Source organism: Apus apus, chromosome 6 (assembly GCF_020740795.1).
Source record: "Apus apus isolate bApuApu2 chromosome 6, bApuApu2.pri.cur, whole genome shotgun sequence".
NCBI classification, from domain to species: domain Eukaryota; kingdom Metazoa; phylum Chordata; class Aves; order Apodiformes; family Apodidae; genus Apus; species Apus apus.
Window position 1 is genome coordinate 32,004,035 of NC_067287.1, and position 21,928 is coordinate 32,025,962.

The following is a 21,928-nucleotide window of genomic DNA, read 5'->3' on the forward strand; positions in this document are numbered from 1 at the left end:
AAGCTCTGCAGCTTCCAAAGATTAATACTACATAAGCACAGTCTCTATCTTGTAGTTTGTGAATCACGGAAATTACCCGGAGTTTCATTATTGTGTTTGGATCATAAATGCAATATAATCCAGCCTTAAATACAGAGTTTACAAATACTATTTTCTAAAAATAGCAAAATAATTACACTTAACCCCAGAAACTGAAAAAAAATGCTACAAAATATGACCACATGGGTTTTACTTCTTAACTCCAGTGAAGCTTTTTCTTTATCAAACCATAAGATACCATGAAGTGCTGTATGTGTCAGGTAGCTTAAATAATTGAAATATCAAAATCTAGAATTTAGACTTTACCTCTGTCCATCCACTGTGCAAAGTGACACACCCCACAAGTCAGGGCTGAACTTGGCCAGCTGTGGAATGTAGTCAGCAACCTACCGGAATGTGAAATAAAAACAGAGACATTACAGCATCCAAAATATTTCACTATATGTTAATGTAAGTTAATTAAAATAAATGCCAATGGACAGATACCCAAGATACAATTGGTTTATTCTACCAATAATCATCCAGTATATCTAAAACTTCATTACAAGTCACTATACTCAGTAGATCATTATCAAATAAAACATTGTTTTGAAGTACTAACTTCAGCACATTCTAAGAAGAATCTCTGTTCTATGTTACAGCATGTTCAGCATGTTCAAATCATTTAAAGTTTTGGCTTACAACAAAGTTTGAGGGTTTTCAATTAATTTATTGGAAGTAGCACTACAATAAACTTTAATTACTAACACAGCTATGGTGTTGACTATTACTTCTGTCACACAACCCAGCCAGTTGGGTAGAGTAGCATAATTCTTTTACAGACTAAGTTTAATCTGACAAGCAACATAGCAGTTTTATAGTTTATGCAAAATAAAGAAATAACATTATTTTCTTGTTCTAACCTCAAAAGATTGATTGTTGTTTGCTGTAACAAAGTATTGTTACAAAAGATGATTAGAGGTAACAAGCTGTTTTCTAACAGTTTACAAGTTGAACTTCCAAAACCATTTAATCATGTTGCCAGTTTAACATTTTGCTACAAATGTTAAGAAAAATCTGTCTAATTAACAAAGAATTTATTTGGTTATTATCAAGAAAACTACAGAGTCTGAAGTTGAATTTACAAACAGGTTACCTTTCCTCCAGATTGTTTTTTAGCACTTTCATACAGCTCATCAATATGTGAAGTAAATGACATAAAATCTGGAATGACAAACTTCCTCCTGAAAGCTTGAGTAAGCAACACAATATTACTTTGTACACACCTGAAAAAAAAGTTTTAAAAGTTTATTAGTATAAAATTACTGTCAATTGCAATGACATACTATTTAAGTACTGTCAGTCTATTGAAGTTACATGCTTAGAAGAACAGGTCTTTATTAGAATAAAGACTCTTCAATTTTCCACTTCATAAGTTATAAATTATTTTTAAAAATATTTAAAACTGTACCATTGCATTTGCTTTTATGCCTTTTGATTTGAAGCTCTTATTTGAAGTTTCAACTATCAGGTTGCATTGCAAGGTGGTACCACTTTGAGCGGCATCTAAGCTTACAAGCCACACACTTCTTAGGATCAAGACATGTGACAGCCATCTAACCCAGACCTTGTCCAAAGGAGTGCTGATTTCAGAGTTAGATTAGATCTCTGAGGTTCAGAGTGGGTTTCTCTCACTTCCATAAACTGAACAAGTTGGCCACTAGGTGCTCAAACTGGAATGAGTCTCCCCTCTGATCAGAACAAAACCCAGTGGAAGTACTTAGTAACATCTTCTTAACTAAAGTTGACAGTGAGCAGAACTGGAAGTCTCTTGCTTCAAACTATCACCACTTAGGAATCTTTGCTGCCTTCTAAGCTTCAATACATTATCGCCCACACCCTCTGAACATCAGCCCATCTGGCACATCTGAAAAACTGATGAGGTGAAAAGGAAAGGACTTATCTAGGAGAAGCAGAATAAAGGAAGGATCAAAACACAAGCTGAGACACGCTGCTGGAAGTAGTGTGTCTCTGGATGGGGGATGAGCAGGAACTGGGAGCCATTATCAGCCAGTTGAAATATGACCTGATAAAGGGTGTTAACAGCCCTCTCCCAGTGCAGGAAAGGGAAAGGGAGGTTTAACAGCAAACAATTTCATTAACACCCTCACACTCTGCAGAAACAAACTGTTAACTCAGATGTACCCTTCCAATAATGACTTATTTGGAATAATGGAAAATTATTTTTTAGGGAAATACTGTCACTTGGAACAGATAATTCCTATTATTACAAGTCATAATCGGTTTAAAATGAAGTTGCACAAAGACCAGTGAATAGAGAGCGTTATCTTGCCTTTGAATATCCCTCTCTTACAAAGCTCCAGTTTGAACTGTTTTGTACTTAATAGTTTTCATCCCAAATTCAACTGACAAAAATTGCAAGTGCTGGTAGGCACTAATCTCCAGGGGTCAAACCAAAACGTTAGAGAAGTTTGCACTGTACACTTTGGCATCTTAAGCTTTGCTCTGTCTGCAATAAATTGCTTTGTTACTCTATGTTAAAACAGCAATTGAGTTGGTTTTATTTTAATTTTTGTGTTAATCCACTCCCTTTTTACACATCTTGCAAAAAACCCTGCTTATTTTTGTTCCCAGACTTCCATTACAGTTATCTACTCTAGGTGCTATAACCTCTTTTCAAAAGTAATTAGTAAGTTATGGCAGCTACGGGTGCAGAAGAAATAACTTTCGGATGCACTTCTACATTGTCTGAATCACCTGGACAATATTGAGCACTCTTGTAAGAAACAAAAAATATTTTAAGTGCTCCTAAACCTGTTAGAACAACTCAAGAATTAATACAGACCATGGAAAACAACAAGGCAGCAGCAGGCACTGAAATGCAACCTCTAGCACCACATGATGTTTCTGAAACAGGGAGGACCTTTACACACTTAGGAATTCACACCAAGTTTAGGATGCTCGCTTCAGCCATTTTAAGCTAGAGATTAAAACTCACTACAGAAACAGCTGTGCTGGTTAAGGACATTACCTATTTCTGCAAGAAGTTATTGTTCCCAGACTTCGGCTGAGGTCAGTGTCTGGGTATTTTTCCCAGCACTGCTTAGCCCAGGCAAATCATGCCAATTCACAGACATTAAATGGGGTTTCAGTTAATCTAGATGGGTATCCGGAACAACTTCTGCACGGACATGACAGGGGTCTCAGTAAACTCCAATTAACAGGGCAGCAGTATTTTTAGTCAATGGAGGACACCAGCTGTGATGACCTCTAATATCATGCAACTGACATCTCCCCATCAGAGATTCTCACTGGTTTATGTTACAGGTAACCCTTTGGAGACAAATAGTTTGAGGCTCAGAAGAAGTGGAAGAGGAGGATAAAAATCACAGGAAGGAATTCAAGTACATAAAAATCTTTCTGCAGTCAAATTTTACAAACAACATAGCTCATACACCCCAGATACTTTAGCAGTGTTCAAGACAGGCACATAAAAAACTTCCTACCTCAAATTTTACATTTCTTTAAACTCTGTAATTGCATTTTTTTCCATAAACATTTCTGTCTTGCCAAATCCCAATCCAAGCATTTCTTCCCCATTTTAAAACATTTTCAAACTACGAAACTGCTCCAATACATTCAGGTTAGGAAGATCAGGGTGCAAGCCTTATGATCAATAACTTTCAGTGAGCTGTATAACCTAAAAGTAAGTTTGGGGTTGTTTTTTTTTTGAAACTGAATCTTTGGTCTCTAGCTTAAAGTTAGGATTACACAAAGTACATGTCTGCAAAAAAATACAGTCTGAACTCCCACCAATTCTGAAGAACTGTTAGGCTATCTATATAGCTGAATGGACACACCTTTTTTTTCCTGTTTAAAAAGCTACAGTATAAACATTACAAAAAGGAATATGGAACTCCATTTCCAACTAGCCAGAATGAGTCTGTAGAAATATTCAATACATCTAGACATTTTAGGGAAAAAATGAACATTATTTTGACAAATGAGATATTAATATTATAACTTAGTGGAAGCCCTCTACATCTTCTGTCAAAAGCTTTCTAACTGCTCAAATAAGATGAAAACCTTTACTAATATCTGGGTTAAGCATATCTAAAATGGAAGATTTCCTCAGGATTTGCTACCTAGATGGAGAGAGCAGCACAGTCACTCAGAAGCAAATAGATAAACCTGTTAAGATCCACAACAGATTGTCAGATTTATGCTTAGAACTTAACATACCCAGATGGTTGCTTCCTACCCACAGATGAGAGAAGACACAGCTAGCAAGACCACACTTCTAGGTAAATAAAGAGGGACAGACAGCACCTTGTGACAAATACTAAGCTTACAAAGCCAAGTAAGTTATTCTGAGTAAGAATCAAGTTTAAACCTCAGAGTTGTAACTGTTACTCAGTAGTTACCATCTCAGACAGGTGTCCATCATTTTCAAAATAATTCCCATTGCCTCATGTCTTTCCTCCTCCCAATCCACAACCAATAGTAAGTTAAGAAATAGGACTTTTGGAAGTCTTCTGTTTTTTTGTTAGGAACAAGCTGTGAGTTAAAGGAAAAGCTGAAGGGTAGGAGGATTTCTTACAAAGAATATCAGAAATTTTTCTACAAATTAGCTACTATGCCATAGAAAGAGATCTAAAAATAGGTTATCTTAAAATGTGCACACTTCATGAGGAAGACTTGTTAAGCTGCTGTTAAGTTTCATCTAATTATACAGTATTAGTACAACTTCATTATGTAGTACTATAGCCAGGGTACCAAAAACAAGAAAATATGCACATAGCAAGCTGACAAGTGTGCTGTGCTGCTTCCAGGATGCAGGCTGGTATCCATGCTACAAAGGCCATGTGTTATGTTAGACTGATGCAAAATTAACTGCTAATTCAAGAAATTTCACAAGCATTCTCTGAAGTGAAGCCTTCAATTCAAGAAACTCTGGAGACTAAAGATTAAAAACCCACATTGTTTTCCTGTCACATGGAAATTTTTCCCCAAGTTTTTATTTAAGCGGAGAGCCCTGCAGAGACAAAAGCCTTCCAAATAAAGCACATTTAGTCAAATTTGACTCTAATGCTTAGAACCACCAAAAAGGTGTTGAAACTTCTGTTACAATGGTGGACTGTACAGAGGAGCTAAAATATTTCACAGGTAATTTCTACTGAACTTGATTGATTTAGTCAACCTTATGCTATCACTACTCCACGTTGCTTATCCTTGATGCTTTATTTGAACTACCACCTTTGGACTCAAATTCAACAGGAGAACGACATCACTGACTCACATTTAGGGAACTGAACCTTCAACATTCTGAGGGAAGTTTAGCTAAATAGATACATTATTGTATTTCACACCTTAAACATTAGGAGAAAAACACAATACAGGAACCTTGTACAGTTCCTACACAGAAAATGCATTGTGCCTAGGAAGAAGGGGTACTGAACCTGGGCAGTAGTCATTTATAAAGAAGGTTAGTACCTGCTGCTGTGAAGGAAAATCTGCTATGTGAAAAAAGACTGACCTCTCCACCCTCTGGGTAGTCTTTGTTTTAAAACTCTTCCTACACAAGAAGTAACCATGTAAACTCACCACAGATTTTCATAGTAACAATCACTTCCCTAACACACAGGATCAAATCCTAGAGGTACAACACTGAACACAGGCTAATCTTCATCTCTCTAATCAGCAACAATTTGTCCTTTTTTAAATATAGAGCCCTTATCTAGAAAATAATTCATAGATTACTATCACAAAGAAGTCTTCTAGTATCAATGTAATGCATAATAGCAAAGGCATTTCCTTTTCAGTCCAAACATACACCCAGGAAGGTTTCTGACTCTGTAACAATTTAGAGGTTTTACTGTGCTGACAAATAACCAGCAAAGACCTGGTCTTGAACTTAAATATAGGAATGAAGGTGTTCCATGTTATAACTTTCAGAAGTGTCCCACATTTGATTACAGAGTTAACTGGTTTGTTATTTTTTTCACACTCACAGACACTCATTTTTTTTCTCAGTGTACTTCTGAAAATGTTTATATATATATATAAAAAACACATAGCATACTTCATGATTATGTTTACATACGCTATGCAAATATACAACAGTATAAGTATACGATGTATACTATGTATTTTGTATACTTACATGTATATAACATATATCCAATTATATATGTAAACACACCTTTCTTACACACATTTATATTTTCGATTCTAACTTGAGTGGAAATAGCACTAAACAGCATTACTTCATAAACTCAAAAAATGCTGCAGGACAACAAAAACATAACAATTTTCAAAAAACTATACTCTCCATGAAAAAAAGCAAGTTTTAGATATTATATCATTTACCTTCTAAGTGGAATAAAATTGGATTCAAAAATAGTCTCATAATTTCATTTCAAGATTTAAGAGCCCTGAACTACCAATCTTTTGGCACACAAAACTGTTAAGTAGGGGAGCAAAGGAGTGTGTTTGGCATGAACTGAAGACAACCTGGAAAGCTTATATTGTTCAGCTAAGTGACCACAGACTTTTCTTAAAAAAAAAAAAAAAGTATCATGAAAATATGGCACGTAAATCTTATCCAAAACAGACCAACGCAGTGTCTACAGTCTTAACTGCTCTCATCTCTACATATTTTGTAATTTAACTTCACTCTGTTTTCATATACTCACTTTTAGAACTAACTCCATACATACGCTGAACATCTCACTACTACAAAGCAGCACTTCACAGTAAAAACTGACACAGTGAGAGAGAAGTTTTATGCATTCACACTAAATACTTCATGCTGCATGCATTAGTTTATCTGCCACCTGACTGTGAGTTGCAGTGTGGGGTCAGATGCAAACACTGCTACATGAGACACTTGAGATCACACAACCTGTCTGCTGCACAAAGCCAGAGAACAAACTCATATGAAAACAGCATCAGTAGGAGTGTGTGGTTTTCTTGCTTTCAAAACACGTAGATTTATACATCTTATGTCTCTTCTAAGACAGCAGTCAGTAACACACAACAGCCATTCAGGATTACATAGTGACATCACTGACAGGAAGCTTACTTTTTAAAAAGGTCTTTGTCCAGCATAACTCCATCTGAAGTTGTTTGAAGGGTCAGTCTTAACATATCCATGCATTCTTTCAGTCGGGGATCAGATGTACGTAATCCTGTGGATTTAAGTGCCTATTACAATAAAACAACAATTACTAAAATGAAAAAACATGTTATTACAATAAAATTCTCTTCTGCTCAGTCTGATTTATCAAAAAAAGAGACATATGCCACTGTGTTATCAACACCAACACTTTGACACCTCATTGATCCTTCTGCCATTTTGGCTGCATCTGATGTCAAAGATCAACATAACTGGAAATCCACAGTGGTCCAACTAGACCTTACACAAGTGCAATTCCTACCCCGCCCTGCCATAGACACAGATGCTTTCAAGCACACTCTTTTGCTAGTAAAGTAGTGAATAACAATAGAAGTACAATTGTTCTCTTTCTTAATTACAGAACCAACATAGGGAGAAACATAGTTATGTTCACTGCTGTAGCTACCCATGCATAACAGAAATTCTTTGCTTTCATTCAGAACGTTAAAAACCCCTGCAGTACTTAGCTTTCACACAGCACCATGAACAGTAAACTTACAGTTATGAACTTATGAACTGGTATTTTTTCTTGACCTTCTGCAATGGTATAGAAAAGTAGATCTTCTAAGCTAGGAAGGAGACCTTGCTTTATTTTACTGGAAAAAAAAAAAAAGAAAAAACATAGATTAGTTCAGCGCGTATTTTAATTTATACATATTTTTGCACTGTTCACAAGAAAGCATTTTCACTACCAACATAAATGCTGCCATTAACCTCAAAAAATGCTTTTATTAGTGAACATAAAGCTTAATTCAGCTTGAAGTAGGAAAAAAATTGTAATATTAAAAGTACTTCACAAAGCAAACATTTTTAATTGCAACACAGCAATGTTTTTACTGACATACATGTACTACCAAGACTATATTTAGAAATTTTTGGAGCAGATGCATCAAGTTTCCCTCTCGATGTTACAGAGGACAGACACATGCTTGCACAGAGGATAAATTATTTATAAGATTCAAAGACCTACGTGCCTCATAATAATGCCTCAAGAGCAGACTGATCCAGTGGCTTCAGAGAGAAAGTAAAGAGGTGATTAATGCGTATTACTTTCTTCAAAATTGTTCTGCTTTTAGGAACACCTGGAAAGAGTCCTAAAGCCCTTGTCTTCCTAGAAGTTGACGTAAGCCACATCAGTTGCAGGGAAAGCCACCAAAGCCAGCAGCACAATGAAGTAATCCCAACCAGCTCAGGCACCAGAAGCAGAAACTCACTGCATGCACTTCGCAGAGGGAGTTACACACAGCGTAGATACGTCCTCAATGGTCACTGTGTTTATCTATGTAAATACACTGCCTCTCCAAGTATTCCATATCTTAACTATTTTACTCTCTGATATGCTTCCCGTATGCCTCCTTTTTTTTTTATTTTATTTTTCCAACTTACACCTCCATTTTAAGCGAAACGTGAAGAAAACCTACCAGATAAATCATCAACATTTCCAAATCATCTTCCTTCCAAGAAAGAAAGCTCTAATACTGACAGCTTTCCCTCAAAGCCTTTGGAAATTCTCTAGAGGTTTAACTTCAGAGTTTCACCTCTCCTTGCTATTCCAAAGCACCCTGCAGCTGGCAGGAGGGCAAAACTATACTCAGCTCTTGATGCTTCCCCTGTAAGTACAGCATCATAGCATACACCTGGCATGTACACTTCCAAACTGCAAGGGGCACTGGGCTGCAAAGGGCTTTGGATCAATTATTTTAGTCTTCTGAAGTGCTCAGGTTTGTTTCTAAGCAAAAGTCAATTTAGAGAAAGCCCATACTCTGATGTTTGGCAAGCAAAAAAATTAAAAATTTCTCTATAAATGTAGATAGAAACTAATTGAAATGCAGAGTATGCAGACTTACATTATTTTAGCCATCAATTTTAAAGCTCAGTATTATAATCTAATAGTATTTGCAGTACTTTGTTACTGTATCATAATATATGAGTTATATACTGCAACTAATTCTAGTTTATTATATTATATTCAGTAGCAATTTACATATTTTTATACATCTGTGCACAAAAAGCAGGTCTAAATTCTAGTCATGAAAGTATCAATAAGGTTAGTAATTCTTTTAATACCAGTACTCAGGGTTAAGTATGAAAGTAAAAACACTACAACAAAGCTCAGAACCTAGGTAGGCCAATGCAACCTTACACACTGACACTAATGCCCCTTCCTCTCCCAGTTCTAGCTTACTCCACCTCAACAACAGGTCAGCTTTATGATTATTTCTAATAAAGATCTAATTATATCCAAACACCCTTTCAATTTTAAGACAGCCTTTAGACTGCACTCACCTCCCTCTCCTCCTTATAACCAGCAGTAAAAACCAGTAGTAAAAAACCCTCACTGCTCATTTTTCCAATTTATTTAAAACACTGTACTTGCATACTAAGAACAGAGGACAGCTTTATAAGCCAACAGAACTTTCCTTGTCTCCCAGTCTGGTTAGGGTTGTGGGTTTGTTTTTTTTTTTCAAATGATGCTGGCTGACTAATGCACAGACAGACTGGCAATTCAACCAAAACAAATGCTTGCAACTACCTCAAGCAAATTACTGAACACCCTTTTTCCTAAAGAAAATTCAAGTCTTCCACACAGTATATTGTGCTTTCAGTCTTTTGAAAACAGTATGTCCAGTCAAGCCAACAGAACCAAAACTACTAACACACCTATTGCAGCTTGGTCCTGTACCTGCATCCTAACTCTACAGCTAAGGACTTTGGTTTTTAAAGTTATGCTGAGTTAAGTAGCCTACACCCCTACATTTGCCCCCATTTCACGGTGAGTGTTTAACCAAGCTCCCCAAAGCATTGAAATTTTGTGTTTTAAGGGATGTCTCTGCTACATGACTGGATTGCTGAAGGTCTGACAGAGGAAACTCCCATACTTCACTTTGACAAAACAAGACCACAAACATACCAAGAAATCTTACCTCGTAGCCTATTTAATTACAAGTTTCTGAGCTGATATTCAGAATTTTACAGCTGTTCCAAATGTGGAATTTCTATCTGGAAGGGTGCAGAAAAAACCTTAGAATTTAGCCAAGATTTTTATCTGCCTCTCTGTAAGATTTTCATCTATTAAAAGAGATGTGCACCTTTCACAGCATACATTCTCTCTTGACATAGTTTCCTTATCTTTCACATCTGCTGATTTTCAGTATCAGGTCAGTCAGCCTAATTTAGCAGAGGATCTGCACTGACTGCCAAAGCAAAGAGGATGGCATTATATATCTATATTTACAGAAAACTGCTCTGTCAAATAGTCCATCTTTTGATAAAGTTTATCAGCTAAACAGAGGTGGAAAGGCTTGCTCTGCAGTTTATCGGGTCAGCGATGTCAGTAGCTAATGTTTGCTTAACCTAAAAGCCACGTTTTGGCACCACGAGCACACTTAGCAAGATAGTGCTGTTTAGCACGTGTTCTGCAAGTCAGAGAACTTGCAGTTTCCACAGATGAAGTGGAAAATCCAGTTTATTCCATTTCATGAATAATGACTTTTGATATTTATTTCCCTTTAAAAAAAAAAACAACACAACAACTAAAACAAAAAAATTAAGCACTAGGCTATTACACAACCATATGTCTTTTAACCTGTGGACTTGAATACTGGTAGATGCTCCACACCACTTTTTCAATGTAAGGAAAAACAGAAAGCAGGCAGTTCAAGCAAAGGACTTTGCAGTCCAGACCATTCTTTCTTTCAGCTCCTCCTTTTACATCAGTACCATGCTTATGCAAGATTCCAAGGAGCATTTCACTTTAACAAAAGCCAAATTATAATTCCTACAATATGAAAGAGATTAAATTTCAAATCCAGTGAAATATTCCTGCTTTGCACTTACAAGATGAAACTGGCAAAATGCAGGACAAGGTTTACAGAGGAACACAAGATACAAAGATATAATACTAATAGTAAGACTAACAATAGTAGCAGGCTCATAGTTAACTACAATATACCAGTCACATAAATAGGACGTCACAACCACTAAGAGCTCTGAGGGCTGCAAACCAGAGTCGGCAGCCCCTCTACAACAGGTATCCTGTCACAATATTACAGATAACTGATCTCCAACTAAGAAATAGAAACACCCATCAAGTAACTAAATAACCACTTCCTGTCCACTTGCCTAGTTAGACATTGATCCCATCAACAGTGGTATGCAACCATTCACCTGAGAACCTACCAAGATTCAGACAAAACTACGTATTTATGTACTTACACCAAAAATTGACATGTTTTTACCACAGGCACTTTGATGCCTACTAAAATAAGAACTGTTGCTTCAAAACCTTAGCCTCAAAGGAAGTTAAGAAAGGTCTAATGAAAGTGCACTTCTAACAGTCTCTTACATCTGCAAGTATTACATCCATGCTCCGACAGAAGCAACACTGAGATGGAACCACTGCCTGGTTACTATACAGTTATTCCTCTGGAACCTGGCCTGGGTGCAAAAGCAAAATTAATTTTAAAAGGTATGTCCAGAATTCATCCTTGTCCTTAAAAAGGAACCTACCACTACCTTGTCATTTTAAGAAAAAATAGTAAATAAAACACTTCCATGAACCATTCTGCAGTTTAGCTACACTTTAAAAATCAGTTGCTCATGTTTTGCTCCTCCCTCTCATCTTAAATCAATGATTTTGTAACTTAGAAATAGCTCTAGCTAAGATAAACTGTTTGATCCTACAACTGTCCAGCCTAAGACAGAACACTGCACACTTATACTGAAAGCAAAAGTGAACAAGGAAGTCATATTGAAAGCAGAAGTAAACACTATTAAATATTATACAACTTTGTAACACAGGAGCATACTAGGTTATTGTGTTTTAATTAGTATGGCACAAACATAGGTATGATTGCATTTTAATCCACAGCCTTTATTAATCAGAATTGCCAGTCTATGACCGATCTCAGCTTAAGCTCAAATATTTTTCCTTTCCAAAATATGGTAAGTTTCATGTGGATACAGAGAGTGGAGGCTGGATACCAGGGATAAGGAGGTGGTGGAAGATGTTTAGAAAAACACGCACAAGAGGTTCTGGTTATGCAATAGGATACTAGCTATTTCATCAGCCAGAAGATCACATAATTTATTCCCTCTATGAAGGATTAAACTGTCCTAAATTTCAGCACAGTCTTTGCACAGAACATCTCAGGTTTTCACTTGCAACTCCTACTCTGTACACAAGGACTGCCAGGCAAGCATACAAGCAAGAAAACGTCAGTGCTCTTTTTACACTGTGGGTTATTCCAGTATCCTAGAACTATGATCTTACAACCAAATTGAAAAAAAAATAAATAATCTCCCAAAGCAAACAAATAAAAAAGAAAGGCTAAAAAAGGCCTATTGTCTTGGGCTTACAAACCATCTGACAATCAAAACTGAAACATCATATACTGCTGCATGGCAAAGCACTGGCATCAGCAGAACACACAGACTACCCTGACTTAGCCCAGTTGTCACTTTAGACCAGAAACCTGTCTTTTGAAGAACTTCCCCCTTCTTCCAAATCCTGCACTCTCTCTCACTGTAGCACAGATTTCCACACGTAACGTATGACTTACAAATACTTAAGGAAGATTTTCATAATTCTGCATTAAGAAGAATAAGAATGAAAGTATCCATCAGGCTGGCTAATGTGTCATAGGAATTCCTGCACAGTCTGAACTGAAAATAAACTGTTGTTTCCAAATTTTTCCTTGCTCGTAACTATATGCTGCATGTTTTATAGAACTGCTCCTTGTTCATGTTGCAGTAAGGGTCAAAGAACAAGCATCTGACTTTCAAATATAACCTTCTGTCAAAAGCTAAAACTGATTAAAAGCCTATAACTGGTTTGTGATGACATTACCAGACATAACAGAAATTATAGGATTCACCTAATTTATGCTAGCTGGAGGAAGCTGTTATAAAAGCTCAGTCTAAGAAAATGTCACCTCTTTACTAAATCACCTTTTCAACATCCTCAAAAACCCCTCATAGTTGACATAATGGTATTTCATAAGCTTTTAACTGTACTATCTGTATTTCTCATTGAAAATGGAAGTACCTTTATAAACCACACCTACCTGAGCCACAGCTGAATTATTTTTTTTTAATTTGCTCCATACAGGGTTTTTTTGTTTGTTTCAAAGAGGAGACTTCATATAAGTTGAACAACAGTATAAATACTGTGTGTATAATATTGTATACGGTTATATAACTTTACATGCATGCATTCTTTAAGGAGTTTGGCAGCAGAAATTACAAGTGATGCCCTTAAAGACGACCACTGAAACAAAAGGCTGAACCAAGCTCAGCAGCTAAGACATTTGGTGGAAGAAAGGGGGGCAGAACAAGGCAGCTTCTTGCCCCGCCTGAAGGAGTAAAAAACAAAAACCAAAAAAAAACCCCAACAAACCCATACACAACTCAAAAGCAGAACTAGTAATGAGCTGAGGCCTTCCCAGCCAGCCTCATGGAATCTCTTCCAGACTTCCCCTTAGCATTTGGCTAATATAGACTTTCCTCAGCCTTAAAACAAGGTACTCCTTTCTTGGCCTTCCTTCCTCTGTCTTTTGCTTTTTTCATCTAGGTAATAAGCATAGCAAAGCCTGGGAAAGTGGCTTGGTTTTAGATTTTAATCATGCCACCCCAGAAGCAGCAGATGGACTGCCTACAGGAAAGCTAAGGGGCATGTTCCAAACACACACAAAGGAGATGGGTCTTTACAGCTTACAGTTGTCAAACTTCCTACAACAGGCTCCCAGAGACACTAAGCACAGCCAGGCTCAAACAAGCCACGGGCAGACTGTCAGATGGGGGGGTGGGAAACGAACAAGACTTTTTCATGACCTGTGTAATGCTAAGGACTAACAGAGCACAGTGCTAAGGAGAACCACCAATCCCTCTACCTCACTATTATACTCTAACCCTGGTATCCACTCCTGGTCAGCAACAGGGACACAAACTGGAGCCAGTACCCCTGTCCTGACCAATTATTTTAAGAATATTGCAGGTTCTTAGTGAAGGAATTTAAACTCTACATACACAGTCTTATCGTTATATTTAATGCATGCACCTCTGTCACTCAGGGCCAGATCAGGACCTTCTGGTGCAGGGACACGTTCTGCAGCACCTATAAACATCTGTACACACCACTGGCTGGCGGCGACACCGATCCCTGACTACTGTGCTAGACGCAGACGTGGAGAAGACAGCGCTACAAAACTTCCGAGGCAGAACCACAGACCACACAGCATCGCCTTTAATAATTAATGCACGATGACGCAGCTTTCACTTCTCCTGGAAAACGTTTTGCGCAGGTAGCAGCCCCGGGGAGCACGCAGCCAGGCGGGCTGTCCGCTCGGGCCCCCCGCACAGCCAGCCCCCGACCCGGGCACGGCGAGGGGCCCCGACCCACGGGCAGCCCCGGGCCGCTCCCCGCCCGCCCCTCCCCACCCGAAGGGCCCCCCCGGGCCGCGCAGCCCCGCACACGCGGCACCCACCCGCGGGCACACGCAGCCGGTCCCGCAGCGGGGCGCGGCCCGGCAGGGCCTGGGGAGCGGCGATGCCTGCGGGGAGCAGCGCCCTGCGGGCCGCCTGGCCCTCGCACCTGCCGGCCCCGCGCCCCGCCGGGCCCCGCCGGGCCCTCCCGCAAGCGCCAGGCGCGCGCTCACATGGCGCCTCCGCATCCCGGCCCGGCCCCTCCGCCCGCCCCGCACTCACTTCTCCCCCCCGCCGCCGCCTCCGGCCAGCTCCTTCCCGCCGCCGTGGCTGTTGCTGTGCCCGCTGTCGGCGGGGGGCTCGCCCGGGACCGGCGGCGGCGCCTGCGCCCCCTTCCCCGGCTCCTCCAAGGCTCCCTCCGAGCGAGTGCACAGACCCCGCGCGGAAGGCGGCGGCAGCCCCGGGCCGCGGCGGGACGCGGCGGGGCTGGCTCCCAAGGCGGCCAGCGGCGGCGGGAGGCGCCTGGGGCCGGGCCCGGGCCCCGGGGGGCCGGCGGCGGCCGCTCCCGGCGGCCCGAGCAGCAGCAGGTCCCGCAGCAAGGCCGAGCGCCACAGCCGCATCATGCTGCGCCACCGCCCCGCGCCGACTGCCCGCCGCCCGCCCGCCGCGCCGCGCGCGCCCCGCCGCGCCCGCCCCGCGCACCCCATTGGCGGGCGGCGCGCAGCTGTCAGGCACGCCGTGCGCTCATTGGCCGGCCGGCACGCCACTCCGGCCCAGCCACGCCCCCCCCCCGGCGCCCGCCGGCCGCTGGGTCTGGGGCGGGAGCCGCGCGGGGAGGGGCGGCCGGGGCCGCGGGGGCCGGTCCCGCCGCGGCGCTTCGGGCTCCGGCCGGGCGGGGGGTCCGGCCCGGGACCGGCAGGGGGTCCGGCCCGGGACCGGCGGTGACGCGCTGAGAGGAGCGGCGGGGCGGCGGCTTGTAGCGGGCTGGTCGTGCCGCCCTGCCCGCCGCCTCCATTTCCTGCCGGCCGCGGCTTCCCCGGCGGGCAAAGCCTGAGGAGCCGTCGCCCCGGCCGGGCCGCGGGGCGAGGCCGGCACCCGCAGGCTGGGCTCCCCACGGGCCCCGGGGAGCGTGAGGCGCTCCCGGCGGCGCTTCCCTCCGTCTGGAGGGGTTGGAGACGGGCCTGTCAGGTTTAGGTTGCCATGGATACAGGCGATTTTAGTAAAAAATAACGTTTTCAACTACCAAGCGCACCGTCTCTGCCCGCAGAGAGGAGCGGGTGGCAGGTGAAGTCGGTCCCTGATCCGGGCTGGATGATCCAGCCCCCTCTGGCCAAGGGGCTCGGGAGCCCGCTGGAGATGCCCAGGTGCACCGGGGAGGCTGCTCTTCGTGTCCACGTGGCACGTTTAACCAGGGGGGGAACGTTCTGCAGGTCTCACCTGCAGGTCTCACCTGCAGGTCTCACCTGCAGGCCTGAGGAGCAGTGCCACGCCAAGGGCCACGGCGGGAAGAGCAGCAGGGAACGGGCTGCCGGGCTTCCCGGCCAGGCGGGAATGTCGCTCCTGACAGAGCCCGGAGCGTTTCTCGCCACGTCCTGGCTTGCTGGGGCCAGGGCACAGCGCCTGGAAAGGAACGGATTTTGCAGTTAGCCTGTGCAACTTTTTGCTCACGTAACCCATTGCTAAATTGGTCCTGGATGAGTACAAAACTGCATCAGTAAACTGAATCCATTATGGGTAACAGTAGAAGATGAGATCTGTTGACATCCTAGTTCATTAGTAATGGCACCATGGAAACCAGTATTTGAGTTGCCACTAGCTTTCTCAGCTTAGGAACCACGCTTTTCTGAGCAAAAGTATAAATACTTCTGGAGTTCTATTACTGCTGAATTGTGAAGAATTTCCCCATGCATTGAGGTTTATTTCTTTTGGTATATTTATGGGGGACTTGGAGGTGGAGAAGTTGTAGTTCTTGAGTTGAAATGATCTTGCAGCACACTATACCAGAAATGTTTTAATCTGAAGATACTTTCTTTTCCACCATCCCTCAGAGTGAAAGTTTCAGCTGTCCAGGCACAGTAAATTGCTCTTAAAGCACCATGGAAAACACAGAGGGTTTTTTTTTGTTACCTGTTTTCCATGCATGCCAAGTTTGAGATGATCAGTACAAACAGACATTCAGAATAGCCTTTGCTTTATACTTGCACCACAGCACAAATGCCCTCAGGAGTTCTCCCTGCTAAGAAATTGTCACAGCAGCCATGAGAGTTTCTGGAAGCAGATTTAAAGATAGCTGGTAATACTCTGCCTCAGCACACCAATGGTTTTCCTTCCCACTGAACAAGGAAACTTGGAATACCAGCGTGGGATGTGTAATCCTGGCCTACAGTTACTTCACATACAAAAATGCAAAGTACCTACAGTTCTCACATACTTATTACCTTACCTAGAACTAATTCTGGATTTCCATTTGCTAAGTCTTTTTGGCAAGCCAATAACTGCCTCCTGTATCCTGCCATCCCAATAATAATTTTTCTCTCTTTTTTTTTTTAATTCCTTACTGTACTACAAAGATAGAAGTCTCTTTCAGCACCCTTTCCATCCTCTCTGCAGGGGCTGCTGCTGTAAGACCAGAGACAGAAAGTGCACTTCTAGTGTGTGCATTTGGTCACTAATTGAACACACGTTCTGCAGACACTGACAAGATTCCCCGCTGGTTTTTAGTGCCCAGGTGGTATTTTTGGTGTTACAGCTGCATTCTTTCACAAGGCAGCTGCTCAGCAACTGACTTGGTTCAAAAACTCATCTAATTCATCTCTTATACTATGTGGGAAGGGAGGGGAAGAAAGAAGAGGAAGAAAGCAAAATGTAATGATCTGGATCTTTCCTTCTAGTGCTCTGGTTTCTGTTTGGAACATTGCAAATAAGGTTGTGGGAAGGAAAAGGAAAAAGTACTAGATTCACAAAAATATTTGCCTCTCATTACAGTACCCCATGTTACCTATTCTTGACCCTACATGAACTCTCCAATTTTACTTATTTCCTTTTTTTTTTTTTAACTTTGTGTGCTATTGCCTTGTTAATTTATTTAACCTTTTAGTATCACTCTCACATCAGTAACCTCACAACACAAGTATTCTTCAATAAAGCTATTCTTAAAATTCACTCCCATAAATTAATCCTCAACTTCTCTCCCTGGAAATCCCCTTGTGTGTGGGTTAGCTCCTCAGGGCAGAAGTGGCAAGTTGCTCTGTGCGTGAAACTACAAATGCACAGCTCAGGAACAATGCAAAATGATAAATATAGTTTCAGATTCACAAAGTTCAAGGGCAATAATGACTCATCCCTATTCTGAGAGCTTTTGCTGCAAATTTCAGGCCAGCACTCAATGCTCCTGCTATGACTAAGCCTAAGACATTGCACCCAGTGATTCTCTCACTTCCTCCCTAAGGCACAGGTACACTAGAGAGTCTTAATTTAAATATGGATTTTTGTAATTGTTTTTTAATTTTAAAATAAGCCATAAGAAACGTAGTAAAGATCATATCAGAAATACATCCATTTGCTTGTGAAAAGTGTTATACATTAAAACCTGTTAGACCAACTCGTGATTTTTGTTCTGATCCAGGTGTTAGACTGGGCTTTCCCACACCTCAGAGAAACCCCCTTCAGATTTCCCTCCTGAACAAAGTGGTATTGCTCATCTGTTTGGAAAGAGAAGACAGGCCATCTGCTCTGCCATTCTGTGTTTCACACAACATCCCAAGAGAGGAAAAAAAAAAAAAATTACAAAAATGGTTTCTGACATAGCGCAAAGAAATTTGAAATTAAAATTCCCTATAGCTTTCATTTTGAGTTGGTTACACGACCCACAGAAAGCATAAAGCCATGATTCTCTTTTCCCTTCTGTAACTATACATGCACTTCTGTAAGATGAAAATCATGAGAATTTCAGACAACATAGCTCCTTTGTAAAGAAAAAGAAAACGGAAAAAGTGAGTCTTAAATAGGCAATATTTTTAAAGTATTTCCTTTAAGCTGTATTGCAGCAAACTATTCCCAGTATCTCCCTCTAAAATTAATCTGTATTTCAGAGGTTTTTCTTTTTAGAGGGGGCATAGCAGTGTTAATCTTCTGGGAGAACAGGCTCTGAAATGGAAAGAGGTCTTCCCGGTTCAAGCACATACACCAACAACAGCTTTCAGGAAGGTTAAGTCCTCCCAGCAGATCAGCAGAGCAGATCTCAGATAAGCAGCAGAAATTAAGGATTATCTTAACTATGACATGAACTGTTTACTTTGCTATTTTAAATGGTTATGTTGGCTCCATTTCATTTGTTGCTGGGTAATGCTTTCCAAAAGAGAACTGAGGACCAGACACTGCAATTTTGAATCTATTCTAGCAGCAGTTTCTAATTTTTCTTTCTTTTTTTTTTTTTTTATGTTGTGAGGCTAACTTGCTGCACACTTGGGTAGCATTTAGAAACCAATTAAAAAGAAAGGTGCTCAGTCACAAGAAACATTCCCAGTTGGATTGTACAGAACATACCAAACAGCTTCCTCTGAGCATAGAAGCATAACCTGTAAAGTTACTGTTTAATCTAAGAAAATGAAGGTTAACATGTTTAGGTGTAATAAGCTCAGAAATCCAACCAGGACAAAAATTACTAACCCCATGCATTCCACCCACAATCCTATTTCATGCTTAATTCTGACGACAACTGCCAAACTGCAATCCAGGTCGTGATACTACAGGAGGCCAGGGAACGGGAGCAATCTTGGATCTTCTATTTGTGTTCCAAATCCACAAGTAACCTCCTGCTAGCAAAGAGAACAGGCAACATCATCATCTGGCTGCTCCATTGTTGCCCAGATGTCTGTGCCAGGCACGCACCAGGTCCCCTGAGAGCTCAGGGCAGCCCGTGAACTCACACCTCCCGGCTTTTGAGACCAGACACGTAGAACTGCTGCCTGCGTGTCAGCAAAGGACAGGGCACTTGAGCTGACCACAGGCTGGCTTGAGCAGTCCCTGGCTGCCCAGCATCTGCATTTGCCACCTCCAGCCCTGAAGTGATGGAGATGACAGTGTGTGGCAGCCACACCTCGTCCTAAGCTGGTTGCTTTCAGCTCTGAATTCCAGCACGTTACAAAAAGGGACTTGGAGAAATGTAGTCTTTCAGGCAAAGACACACAAGTGAATCCCTTTTAATGCAGGAGAACACCTCTGTCATACATCTGATTTTGCCCTTTCACAAATTGAGGCTGAAATTACTTGTGGCCATGTAGAAGCTTAAGCTTACAAGGACATCCAGCCTTAGGAGCAGGAGTACTCTTCCTGGAGGAAAACAAAACAAGATAAAAATCAAGCAAGCAAAATAAGCAATCAAACTGTAATGGAAACTGTTTCCTTGTAAGTGGTAATCCAGATAGTTTAAAACTCTCTGACCTCCAGAAGGCTCCTCTGGAGTACACAGAAACCACTCTGATCACGGGCAGGGAATAACATTAGCACCAACAAAACCCCACTGCCTCTGAAATGGCAAAATAATCACCAGATTTCCTTCTGCCTTGGTATTTTTGTCACCTCATTTCTGTTGCCATACTGAGGGAAGAGGAATGGACACTTGAGGTGTCTTCCTTTGCAACCACCATGACTTCCAAGTCTCCTTGCAAGCTGTTTAAGTGGCCCTGTTGACTTAAAAACAAACAGTCCCATAGAGACTAATGGAACAACATCCAGTGTTTTTTAATTCTTGAAGGATGTAACCTTGAAGAGAGGTTGTTTGGGTTTTTTCCTATCTAATTCTCTCTTCATAAACACCTTTCTTAAGGAGTTGAAAGCAAGGAGGCAAGGACACGTAGCAAAGCAGATACTCTTAGCACCAGCAGGCAAGCTGGCGTGCTGCTGGTGACTGCTGACAGGCTACCAGCAGCCCTCCCAGTAGCACATGATGTACCATCACACTCCAAGGGTATTTAATATTTAGACAAGGTCTCTCAAACAGTTCCACACCAGCAGGCTGGTGGGGGCTGAAGATTTGCAAAACTGAATTCAAAGATTAAAAACACGGAGGAATCCAAGTTGTAAATTAACCTAAATGTAGATTAAACATGTATTTTTGCTGCTAACTAGTTTAGTACTTAAATGCTTGTATGTTCATCCTAACTTCCAAGTAAACATTGAAAAATCTTGTAAGGTATTTTTGGTGCATTTGGAACTTCTGTGAAAGTAAAAGTTTCATGTTTCTTTAGAGTTAGCTGCTGTCTGAGAACATTTTCACATCATCTCTGACTGCTCCATAATGCTTCATCTATTCAAAGAGGGCTTGAAACAAGTGAGGAGTTGATGGAAAAACATGCAAGAACAGATTCTCTACTTTTTAGTCTTTTTAGTCCTCAGCATAGTTTCCATAGCAGTCTTAGACCCAATTATGTGGGTTTCTGCCTTGACTGACTGGGTTGTGCTGTTGGAATTTGGAGCGTTTCTAACATTACACAATCTCTGGTGGCAAAGTCACTCATTCCTACACATGGCTTGTCACCCCCTCAGCTCTTCTGAGACAGCTACTGAATTGGGTCACTCTGTAAACTGTGTGAGTGAAACAACCTGGGTTCAAAAATGAGGAGCAATAGTTGTCCTCTTGGAGAAAGGAGAGTTTCACATAATAAATCTGTGAAACATCTCAAGGACCTTTGGATTAGAAGTGCCAGAGGATGGCTCAAAGAAAGAGCAGTAGCCAAAAAAATTTTGATAATTTTGTTTCTGTCTGCGTACTTGGCCTTGTCCCACAGGAAAGGGATGTTGTCAGACAACGGGCTTCACAGCCTTCCTGTCACAGGCAATTTTTAAACGATGACCAAGTGTTTGGGTATTTTGAATATTTATATAAAGCTTCATTTGGTAGCTTAATCAACAAGCAGAACTCCAGGCAATTATATATCCTTATAACATAGCATGAAGCCAAACCAGTTGTCAGTCTGGATAATATGAATATATTGCTTTTAGGAGTAATACAAGCAGTTCTGGAATTACTAGATGATCCCTTATTCTGTCACATACTTGCACACAAAATAACCTTGTAACACCCTCCAATCATCACCCAAGACATCATGGGCCTAACCTGAGAACAAATCTAATAGAGCCTACCAGTAGCCCATCTGATACAAGGTTTTTTTTTGTCTTCAGGCTCTTTGCTATGTGTGCTGGATTAGGCTAAACTCATTACACACTTGAGGACTGGCTCTGATGAAGCAAAGTCTGAGCAATGAGACCAGAACCAAGCTATGTTAGGGA

At 41.4% G+C, this 21,928-nt stretch overlaps 1 protein-coding gene and 1 long non-coding RNA gene across 4 annotated transcripts in view; both read right to left on the minus strand.

Annotated features, from left to right (window-relative positions):
• GLS (glutaminase) overlaps nt 1–15,315 on the minus strand; it is a 59,807-nt gene extending 44,492 nt beyond the window's left edge. For 2 of the 3 annotated variants that reach the window (XM_051624204.1, XM_051624205.1), the window contains exons 1-5: nt 14,921–15,271; nt 7,716–7,812; nt 7,124–7,245; nt 1,175–1,304; nt 346–425 (exon numbers count right to left, since the gene is read on the minus strand). In XM_051624204.1, the coding sequence (XP_051480164.1) occupies nt 346–425; nt 1,175–1,304; nt 7,124–7,245; nt 7,716–7,812; nt 14,921–15,261 (770 nt within the window). In that variant the 5' untranslated portion in view covers nt 15,262–15,271. Of the gene's footprint in view, nt 1–345; nt 426–1,174; nt 1,305–7,123; nt 7,246–7,715; nt 7,813–14,920 lie in introns of all 3 variants that reach the window. The other variant, XM_051624203.1, reaches the window with a different exon arrangement.
• Nucleotides 15,316–19,823: 4,508 nt separating this feature from the next.
• The window catches only part of LOC127386732 (uncharacterized), a 40,182-nt gene continuing 38,077 nt past the window's right edge, over nt 19,824–21,928 (minus strand). The window contains exon 3 of the long non-coding RNA XR_007889959.1: nt 19,824–19,969. This is a non-coding gene — a long non-coding RNA (uncharacterized LOC127386732). The remainder of the gene's footprint in view (nt 19,970–21,928) is intronic.